The sequence below is a fragment of the Teleopsis dalmanni genome, chromosome 2 (genome assembly GCF_002237135.1).
Source record: "Teleopsis dalmanni isolate 2A chromosome 2, ASM223713v2, whole genome shotgun sequence".
Taxonomy (NCBI): Eukaryota; Metazoa; Arthropoda; class Insecta; order Diptera; family Diopsidae; genus Teleopsis; species Teleopsis dalmanni.
In genome coordinates, this window is record NC_051847.1 from 161,083,514 (window position 1) to 161,095,273 (window position 11,760).

Below are 11,760 nucleotides of genomic sequence, written 5' to 3' on the forward strand. Positions count from 1 at the left end.
GTAATAAACTAATTGGTCTGTATGAGCTTGTGAGAGTTATGTCTTTATTTGGTTTGGGTATTGTTATTACTTCTGAAACACATTTCTCAGCTATACAAGTGCTTGTTGAGGTAGCTCAGTCAGAATCTTTCCCATAATACCATCATATCCCGGTGATTTTTTTAATTTAATCTTATATTTTATAGTATTTTTAATCTCTGTTATAGAAAATTCCTTTATTTTAATGTTTCAAATAGAGCTGCTCTGTGCTACGTCGCTATCTTGTTGTTTTGGGTTATTAAACGTAGCTTCGAAATAGGCGGCAAAAAGCTCAGCTTTTTCGGAGTTGGTTCTAGCCCAAATCCCATTTGCTTTCCTCTGAGGTGGTTGATACATTATAAATTGCAATAATTATATTATCACGTATATTATTCGAATCACACTGTATAAATAAAATTGCATTAATTTTATTCCCGAGAAATGGATATACACTTTTAAACTCGTGTCCCACGTTGGACGCCAAAATGTAAAATCACATGTGTTTTTGTGACAAACAACGAATATAAAAAATGTAAAGAACCAACCAAAAAAAACAACGACCGTTCGGAAGTGGAGTTGAACTTATTCTGATATAATTTAAATTGTACAAAAGAATTGTAATGTAAGTTATTCTCAATAATTAAAAGCTTTTTCTCAAGTAATAAATATTAGAAACCTTGATCATAATTTATAATGGGTGATCCAACAATACATGTTGCAAAATTCTATTTACTAATAATTATATTTACTAATATATTCATTTACATAAAGAAATAAATTATTTTAAATTTAAAAGATAATAATGCTTACCATTATTTTTCTGATACAAATATTTATTTTTTTTTGTTGTTTAAATTAATTAATTTTTAGGTTTTCAATTTTTATATTTTATATTGTACACAACATAACAAAACATATGTCAACATAGGTAAAAAAAAGCATTTGACATGTTTTAAAATTGATTTATGTATACATATTTACATATATCAATAATAATTAAACACTACTGATTTTAGTTTACAAATTCAAGTATATTTGATGTATATAACATATATAACAATTGTTAAATTGAAAAAAATTGAACATACTAAACGTTTTAGTTATCAGTCACACCAATCTTAATATCTGACCATCGTGTTATGGTGAATACATTACAGATATTACACAATGGATCACAATTATTCAAAATTTTTTCGACGCTTCCCTTATGCATATTATATGATATACAACAGACATAATCATTGACCTTGGTATTTCAATTTACTTTGTTTCTATGTTTCGTTCCATTATGTATTCCGTTATTAGTAATATAAATTACAGTAAATAAAAATTTCTCGATCGAATAAAATTGTTTTGTGGTTAGTGTTTTAATTATTTATTTAATTTATTGTAAAAATGACTAAATTTACTTAAAAATCTAATGTATTTGTAAAGTTTAAATATCTAGTCAAGAAACGGAACACGGAAATAAAAAATTTTTGCAATTTGCTTTGTATCAAAAAAAATTCTATATAAATATATTAATATTATATATATAATCAGATTTGTTTTTATAAGAATATTTTGTTATGCGTATATTTTTGGAATATATAGGAACCAAGCTCTTAATAACCGTATATTTATTTCCACAAAATAATAATATATATTTTGATAAACTTCTTTAGATATTTAGTTGTTTTTCTACATAAAGAAAATTAACACCTTTTATATAGTTGTTTTTTTTTTGGAATTGATCGACTATCGAGGTCAAAAGTAATGGTGTGAGCAATTAATTCGACCCTTAGCCAAATATATTCACAATTCATTTATCCATCATGACGAATTACTGAAATGTTTGCTAATTATAAAAAATCATAATTTTATGTATGAATACAGTTTTTGTAATGAAAGCTATATAAACATTTACGCAGTATATTAAAAAAAAACAAATTAGATTATTATTCAGATATTTATGATATATGTATATATAATTGAATATGCAAAGTACCATTTGTTATTATTTTTATGTTCATTCTAACATATGTACATATAAAAACTTTTTTTTTTTTTGGTTTATTTATATTCAATATTTATTTGGTTTGTTGAACTTAATTCTACTAAATTACGCATCTACATTAAGAGCTAGTAAAAAATTAAAAATTTCAAAACTAAATAATTTGTTCATATATCACTTCAAAATAATACAAATAATGAAAAGAATTCGAAACTTGCTACTATTTAATGCACGTCTTTATGTTTACATGACAACTAAATTTTCTCATTTTTTACATTTTTTATTTAACAGTTAACAATATATCAAAATGCTTATTAAAGTACCCTCAAGCGATTGGTCAGAACAGCTAGATTGTATTGTCGAAGAAGAAGAATCATTTTCAGACTTTGAAGAAGATCCAGATTTCTCTGAATATATGTGGATGGAAAACGAAGAAGAATTCGATAGAAATGTAATAAATAATTATTTATAATTTATTTAATTCATCAGTTTTAAATATTTTCAATAGGAACTCGCGCGACTTGAAGAAGAACACTTAATGAACGAATGTATGGAGGCCATGATGGAAGACGAACTTATATCTGAATTAACAAAGAGTAAGGAATTTTGTGATGAACATGAAACAGATATCTCCAATTGGACAGAGTTTTGTGATCCTCCTAGAAATAAGTAACTTAAAGCCACTAAAATATTTTAAATTGAGTGACTACATTTTCAAATACATTTCAGACTGGACCAAAATAATTCTACAGTGTTGACTCTCAATGTACTGCCTTCTGTTTTGAACCCTAATGCCAAGGAATTTGTACCTCAAACTCAACTTAATTAAGTAAATTTTAAAACATATGTTCTAGTATCCAATAAATATTTAAGAATTTCGTACATTACACAAAAAATATTAATTTAATATTTTAATAATTAATACTAATAATTAATTAGTAATAATTAAAACCACGTATCCAAAATAATTATCTTTAACGCTGAAGAAATGCCTTCGTTTTTTTGCAAACCGTTTGTCATTAGATCAAACTTTGGTGTTAAACTGCTGTTTCAATATGATAGCCTATTAGTGATCATTTGTAATCGATGTCGGTAAAGAATCCTCTACTAGTTAAATTCTCAAAGTATGGAATAATCGCTGCACCTCGGATAACGGTTGGTTTATTTAAAGTATTTTATTCTAGGCTCATTTTCTAATGTTACTAATATTAATGGGAAAAGTAAGAAGAAACTCTTTTTTTATCTGAACTAGTGGTAATTTTATGTTCCTTTGAACTATCCAATTTTATTGTTACCTAATAGGAATCCGATACAGATATTTTATTTTTAAATAAATTAATTAAAACATCCAATTTTTGATAAGTCAAAAAAATCTATTAGTTTGCGGCATTTTTTATTTTTAGACAATAAGAAGACAATATAAATAACTGTATACAAATTGATAATTATGCCAGGATTGTGTCATCTAGTTCTTCTTCTTTTCCAGCAGGTTGAATTGCCGCCTTCCGTAATACTTTACTTACTACTTCAGAGAGAGAATCTTTTGCGCCGGGCTCTAAAACTTGGCAAACATTTGCATATGTATTTTCATTTTCACGTAGTCGTAGTATTGATATCAGAGCAAATTCAGAGTTCGATTTAACATAACTATTTTTTTCTTTAGTGCCATTTACTAACATAGGCACAATATACTTCATCACTTCAGGAACAATTTGATCAACGGTTAGTGTTTTAGCAAGATGACTGCAACATTTAGCTACAAGTTGTTTTACTTCATTGCTGTTATGATTCATAATACGAGTAAAAGTGACCACAACTGTGGCTGGTGGAATTTCATTGTTAGACAATTTATATTCCATAAAATAAGTAATTGCTCGAACACCGTTGCATGCGATAGATACTTTGTCTGATGTAACACTGCTAGAAATGCTTTTTGTTATTTTTTCGGTGTAATTCTGTGTTACTATAATTGAAGGACATTCTTTTAATGCTACAAACAAAACAACTGTTCTGCCGTGTTTATATGGACCGTCTTCGTTGTCGTCTACAAAAACATAATTTTTAAGAATTTCATCAACCTGTTCACTTTTCAGATATTTTAAAAGTGCACCTATGCATCCACCTACTGAATTTCTTGTAATATCCTCTTGGTGTCCTAACATTGATAGTAATGTGGTATTTACTTGCTTTTTTAATGGTTCTGACATCTTGTCACCGCCTGCTGTTATTAAACTTCTTAAAGCTTGTAGCATTGTTTCACGTATACCGGAATCGTCGTTGCTTTTGATATTATTATGTATTTCATTAAAAAGCGGATCAGGGCGACTATGAATGGTAACGAGTTCAGATAATGCTTTTCCTGCTTTCATTCTGACCGTTCGATTTTGATCGTTCAATGCTTTCAAGAATGTTGTTTGAAGTTGAGGTAGGAATTGCTTTAGCATCACTCCGACTTTATGTAGCAAAATGGCTAAAGTCTCCAAAACAGCAGCTTTAACGCCAGCATTAAATCGATCTCCTAGTATACGAATTAAAGGACCAGTAATATGCACAACTGAAGGTTGTAAGGATTGTGAATTTGTTAATTCAATAATTTCGCCTAATCCTTGTGCTGCATTTTCTTTTTCCTCTGGTAAACCATTCAGTATTGCTTCTCGAAATACAGGTAGTAATGGCGATATTCCTTTAGGTAAGCAAAAACCAGGTAATTCACTTTCTTTAAGATCACTAGCTGCAAATCGAACTGCTTGCCGTACGTCCGAAACATGAGCTATTTGTTGTGCCGAGTCTAAGCCTTTAACAACAGCATTTAAGGCATCCCAGGATCTTTGCAATATATCTCTGTCTGAGTCAGCCATTAATCGTAATAGACTGCGTAATAATTGCGGTACGTAATGAGAATAGTCACCAGGTGAATGAATGCAAAACGCTGAGAGTAAACTGGAGGCAGACTTACGTGTTGGAATGCTTTCCGATTTAGCAGATGCCATTAATGTATCCATTATAGTACGAATACCAACTTCATCAGAAACAGATAAAATTACAATTTGACAATATTCAAGCTCCTGATTTTCGTTGGCAGTTCCTTGCGCATCAGAAAGAGCTTGAAGTAAAGCAGATAATATTTTTGGTAAATATTTAGTGAGAGCTTCCCCTGCAACAGAAACCAAAATAGATAATGCTTTAGTGTTAACTGGCGCTGCAGTTAATTGAGGGACTAAATAGGGCAATACTACTCGTGATTTTATAAACATGACTTGTCGAAGACCATCTAAGGTATTTTCAGCAACAGTAGTATCTGGATCGGAAAGTCCCTCAAGCATTGATGGTAATATATCATTTAAAGCACGGGCTCCCACAGTGGAATGTAGTGATTCAAATGTTTTTGCTGCTGCTTCTCTAACTTCAGGAAGAGGATCTGATAGCGCTTTTCGAACTGTTGGCACCAAACTATCAACAAATGTTAAAACCATTTCTTTAGATGTAGATGCCATAATTTCTGATAAGCCTATACACACACCTTGACGTTGATCTGCATGCTCTGAATTCAATCCACATTCTAAAATTGGAATTATTTCTGGTAATACTCGTTCTCCTAATTTTCTTACTAAATCTCCTAATGTTCGCGCTGCAACTTGACGCTTATCGTAACTTGTACTAGCTAAACAACCGAGTAATAAACCAAACAGAGTTGGTAGTATCTCTCTTAAAGTTCGAGGTGTATTTGTAACAACTACTTTCCAAACATGTAGCGCAGCTTGTCGAACCATCAAAGAGACATCACTTCTTCCCATATAAAGTCCAGAAAGCACCCTATTACGTCTTTCGTCGCCTAAAAATCTTATTATAGCAGTATGTGATTGTTCAGTACCAAAGTTATCATCTTCACTAGCAGTTTCCGTTGTCATTTTTCCAGAAACTCCAGAAATTCTATATAGCAAATCCCCAAGCAATTGTACCGAACTAAACCGAATTCTCCAATTATCGTGAAACAATCCTTTTTCTAGTTCTGGCAGGAGTAGTGTCACAGCAGTTTCTGCATACAAATTTACAATTCGTTGTCCAGCCTTAAGAGCAGTATCACGAACATACTCATTTTCATCTGCTAATGCTTTTAAGATGGGGTTAATTATTTGACCAATATAAGGTGTGAACTCTTGTGGAAATGCACTAGGCATATATATAAACATCATAATATAACCGTCTTTTACATGCGGGGCAATATCATTTCTTTCTGCGGTTGCAATAATTTCCGGCATTATTTGACGTAATTTCTCAATTCCCAACCCACCTACAACTTCGGATAAACCTTGAGCAGCTCCACTTCGATCTACACTACTAGATTCCGAAGTTAAAGTTTGCATTAGCCAAGGTAGAAGATCCTCAAAAGATGTTTCACCCATTCCACGAACCATAGCACCTAGGGCACGCGCTGAAACAGCCCGAACTTCAGGGACAGGGTCCAGTAATGACATTTTGAGACCCGGTGTAATACTTGGCAAGTATGGCATTAAATCTTTCTGATCTGTTAAAGAATACATATTACCAATTATTTGAGCAGCCATTTTTCGTGTTTCAGTTGATCTATCCATAAAAGCTCTTTGAACAACAGGCATTATCAGAGCCAAGGACGGAGCATCTATGAAATGTACAAATTTGGTTTGTAATAAACTATGTAAACAAGTTGAAGTATTTTTAGATGGGTCTTCCAAAGCTTTTAACAACACAGGAACAATAGCTTGTATTTCTGGATTTTTTATTACTGAGCCGATAACTTTCAAGGCATCAGCGCCTGCTTCCTGAACTTTTGTGTGCGAATCACCAAGTACTTCTATAAGCTTGGGAACAATACTGGGTAGGCAAGATGATAATTGTTTTGGAGCACAAAATGCCATAGCCCCAAGCAATTCAACTGAAGCTGTTTTTGTTCGCCAAGAGTCTTCATCTAAAGCATCAAGCAAAGCAGGCAGTATAAGTTTCACACCATGATTTGATAACTTTCCCATCACAACTTTTGCTGTGTCATCTGCAGCTTGTCTTACATACTGTGATGAATCTCCGAAACATTGTAGTAAATGTGGTAAAACATGAACAATATAAGGTTCAAATAGTCGTCCAAGTGTTGTACAAAGGACTTCAAAAGCGAATAAAGCACCTTCGCGAGATTTATAATTTTTTTTTTCTTGAATGTAAGTAGTTAATTTAGACATAATATCGAACTGTTTAAGCGATAAAATACCTAATCCTTTTACTATACCAGCTATACCATATGCTGCTCCTCTTCTTTCGCCATATTTATCAGATTTAACTAATAATTGCATTAACCTCTTGATTATCGCTGGAGCTTCATCTCTTACTGAAGGAACTAGATGAGGTAAACAGTTTGATACAGCTTCTTGTACTTGCTGAGATGGAGTTGATAATGCAGTTATTAATCTTCGTACAATTGGTTCAATGCGTTTATCGTCCTTTTCCAAATGCCTAGCAAGAGATCCCATCAATATTACAACAGCCTGACGAATATTATCATAACTTTGAGATTTTGGTGCTTTATCCAAGAAATCCTCAAACACTGGTAATAAATGAATTATAGTTTCTTTTCCATGTAAGTCAACGATAGTCAATGAAGCAGCAAGCATTTCTTTATGAACTATTTCTTCACGATCGCCAAGACCTTGTGATACCATAAACTGCATTACATGATTGACGTCTTCAACTGAAAAATAAGGCGCTATTTGCGCAATTGCAATTGCAACCCCTCTGCGAGGTTTCCACTGATCAACAGCCGGTTCAACTTCTCTATCAAATTGATCTAATACAGGTGGAATCATTGTAAGTTTTTCATTATAAATTGACAGTAAACGTTTCAAAATTCGTTTCACTAAGACAGTATCTTGACCTAATAGATCAACTATTGAAAAAGATGCTGCTTTCTGAATACAGTGCACAGGGTGTATAATATCATCAAGAAGTTCTTCAGCTTCAGGTAACTCCACATCTGCTAATTCCCAAAGTTTATTCGCTAAAATACGATTTGATTCAGAAATGTCGAATTTTGCAATCCATAATCTGCATGACACGTGCGTACATATTTCTTCATTCTGCTTCTGTTGAAATTGTAAACCTTTAACCATTATAGTTAAGGCACGCAAGCCAACGTCTCTAATTTCCTCAGAAGGGCTTTGCAACGCATCAAGAAACAACTCAATTTCTGTTTTTGCAGCCATTACACAGTAATCTTCACCTGAACATATCTTCGCTACCTCTAAAAGAGCGCACACTGATTTAGTTTGAACTCTAGTTCGATATTTTGATATTAACCCTAGAAGTACCTTAAACATTTCCATATGAGGCATATATTTCGGATGTCTGTAGTCAGACACATCGCCAAATATTGTATCTCCTTTTATTTGTGCATGGTACTCAATAATTTCAATAGCCATTACCAGGTATTCTTCCTTTGCAGTTATACAATTAAAGGCTAAAGCTCGTTTTAAAAATTCAAAAGCAAAGGCAAATGCAGGTGCAAGTAATGCAAATTCTAGGTTGTCACTTGAGCATTCATTACTTCTCCCAACAGTACACTTATAAAGAAGTATTAACGTATCAATCACCAAATCATTTAAATCCTTTATAACCCATTCATTATTTAAATCACAATGGGGCTTTTCAAGTCTTATTGTAGTCACTGCAAGTGAGTGGCCCAAATTTTCCATTTCATTATTAAAGCATGTAGTGTGAAGGAAAAAATATAAATTCGAAAGTGGTTCGGCTGCAAGTGGGGACTTTAACAGCCTAAGTACTGAAGGTAATAGATCTGCAAAATGTAATGAAACCTGTTTTGCTCCTCCCAAACATGCGGCTTCTAACATTGTTATCAATGTATTCAATTTATTTTTTAATATTGACAAGCGTTCTTTAATTAAATTTTCTTTTTCTGTTTGAATTTTGATAACTTCCTGCTGCTTTGGGGTTAGCTGTGAAGGTTTTGCTTTGCCTTCTTTTTTGCGTTTTTCTTCAATTTCACGACGTAATTGAAGCTCTTCAAGTTGTTCTTTATAACTATAGACTTTGTTTTCCCTTTTTAAACCCACTGTGGAATAAATATCCTCGTTATTTGGTATAACACTTTTGTCATATAATTCTCCATTAGGTGTAAGATACGTAAAATAATCATTATCGGTTACATTTATCATATCTGGATCGTTAAGATCCGTAATTATTTTTGACATTAGAATTGGTAACATCACATCTGGACTGAGTCGTACAATTGTTCCTGCAGCATTTTTATACGTATCTTTTTCTTTAAAATTATCAATTAATAAATTTTTAATTTGCTTAGAATTTAATGACACAAAAACTTTAGGATCTAAGTTTAATTTCAATTTCAAAATATTTTCCCACATTTCAGATTCATTACTAACTACAGCTGGGTGATGACAAACATTAAGAGATTGTAGAGCTAGTATTTGAGCATCGGCAAACGTTATTTCTTCAAAATTGCAAAGTTCTTCGATTATCTCAACAAATACATATGATGGAGTTAAACCTTCATCGTTCGTTATATCGCCATCGTAACTTATCTTAACAACATCAACACAGTTTTCTAATTCTTCCAAAATTTTTTTAACAAATTGTACTCCATTTGTGCCACTAATCAATTTCGGTATTAAATATTTCGCATAGTTACGTACTTTGGTAGAGCTCGATGTCAGACAATGAACAATACCTTTAAAAATTAAGTCTGTTGGTCCTTTCAATTTGTGAAAGTAATCATTCAGCAATCTTTCAGCAAGTAAAGATATGTAACATAAGGTATCAGCAGGAGCTGAATATAAAAACCGCTCACTAAAGAATATTTGTTTGTTTAAATCTAATATTGTGCTCCAAAAATTATTGAGACTTGTATCGCCATTTTGTTTTTCTGTTAATAATATAGTACAGGCAGCACACATAGCTTCACAAGTAATTAGAACTTGATTGGTATTTTGTATAGCTTTTTCAAAAATCTGCAACAGAAGCGGAGTAAATTTGGCATTATTGTGTAATGATGAATTGTGTAGAGATGCTAAAAGCCACTGTAAATACCCAAGGCGTACGCATTGTGTGGTTGTTTTAAGCTCCAATCCTTTTTTAAATACCTCAGTTATACGTGTCGGAAGTTCCTGAGAAAATTTCATGGACCATAAGCTAAACATTTCTAAAGTGTGACATAAGACTTTTTCCTGAATCTCACTAGTAAGTGCCTTTGAAAAAAGTTCAATTACTTCATTTATGATTTTTGTAAAATTTTCCTTAGGAATAGAGTTGAAACTTAAATTTCCGGCACCCTTGAAATAAGAAACAAATAACAATAAATTTATTTGCATTTCATCAATGTAGTAACTACCTAGTAATTCGAAATATTAAATATATATTTTACATATATTTTAAAATTAGTTTCTTAATTTGGAGAAATTAATGTCATACCTGTAACAAGTTTAAACGATATTCTGCAACTGTAATCTTCCCATCGCTACCATTTAAAATTGAAAATATCATTTTTAGTAACGTTAAAATTGCATTTTCCTCGGAACACTTCTGTGCAATTTGTTTAAGTGATTCCACCGATTCATTTCGCGCTACTTCGTCTTTAGAATACAAATTTTGAATTAGCACCTTTCCAAACAAGTCTGCATATGGACTAAAATCTAAATCAATTTCCTGAACAATTAATCCAACGGCTTGTAAAATAAGTTCAGGACTTCTGAGCATTGCTTTTTGAAGAGGTGGTAATATATAATTTTCAAACTCTGTTTTGTGTATAGTTTTTAAGAGTGGTCGACATGTAAATATGTAATTCTTATGGGGCTTGATTTTTGTTGATATTATACTTTTAACAAAATAATTAATGAATTTTTCTTTGTGTGTATCTAATAGATGTGTATCTCTTTCACGGTCATTGAATTGCAAATGTAACATTAAAAACAATAACACATTATTTGAACATTCTTTTTCCAACATGTGGCTAAAACTGTTCTGAAATAAATTTTCATCACGCCATAAATCGAACAACATTTTCTGTGTTGTTTCATGTATTCGTATGCTATTGGAATGCAGAGTTATTTGATATATAAGTGACTGGTAATCAAGTAAACGCGACCATTCTGTTTTTAAAACATTAGATTCTGGACTAGAATGTTTCATTACTAACACTGTCCATCCCAATGCAATTACAGCAGCCTTTGATGCTTTTAATGGAGGAGCATTCGGCAATTCTTTGAGAGCTAAAACTTTAAAAATAGAATTTAAATGCTCAACAGTGAAGTCTCCAACAACATCAGTTTTCAGCATGTCGACTATTAAGTTTCTAATAATTAACTGAGATGGGGGATCCTTGTATTTAATTAATGTTGTAGCAATAACTTTACATATTCCTTTAATCGTAGCTGAGTTGACTCCTGTAATAATTGTTTATATTTATAATTCCTCGAAGCACATTTTTATTTTAGAGCTTACCGGGATTCGATAACACTGCCGCAACATTTTTGAATAACAACTGTCGTTCTGTAACTGGAACATTTAATGCCCTGTTGGGTAAGTCCTTTAGTGCTACCACAAGCTGTAAAAACATATATTAATTTTATTACAATTTAAAATAAATCATCATTAACCTCCGACTCTGCCATATTTCATTCAATGTAATGACAAATATTTCAGTACAAAATGTGTAGAACATATTTGGTGAAATAGTGGAGTGATAAGAAAAG

General features: G+C 31.9%; 2 protein-coding genes across 2 annotated transcripts; one reads left to right on the forward strand and one right to left on the reverse strand.

Annotated features, from left to right (window-relative positions):
• The first annotated feature begins 1,293 nt into the window (after positions 1-1,293).
• On the forward strand, positions 1,294-2,901 carry LOC119679902 (polyadenylate-binding protein-interacting protein 2). Its single transcript, XM_038092491.1, has 4 exons — positions 1,294-1,376; positions 2,303-2,462; positions 2,520-2,680; positions 2,741-2,901. Exons 2-4 carry the CDS (start codon positions 2,319-2,321, stop codon positions 2,838-2,840), a joined length of 405 nt encoding a protein of 134 aa, XP_037948419.1. The 5' UTR covers positions 1,294-1,376; positions 2,303-2,318; the 3' UTR covers positions 2,841-2,901.
• A 486-nt stretch (positions 2,902-3,387) lies between these two features.
• On the reverse strand, positions 3,388-11,760 carry LOC119679903 (eIF-2-alpha kinase activator GCN1). Its single transcript, XM_038092493.1, has 4 exons — positions 11,665-11,760; positions 11,510-11,612; positions 10,481-11,451; positions 3,388-10,341 (listed from the first exon to the last, which is right to left on the reverse strand). Exons 1-4 carry the CDS (start codon positions 11,677-11,679, stop codon positions 3,457-3,459), a joined length of 7,974 nt encoding a protein of 2,657 aa, XP_037948421.1. The 5' UTR covers positions 11,680-11,760; the 3' UTR covers positions 3,388-3,456.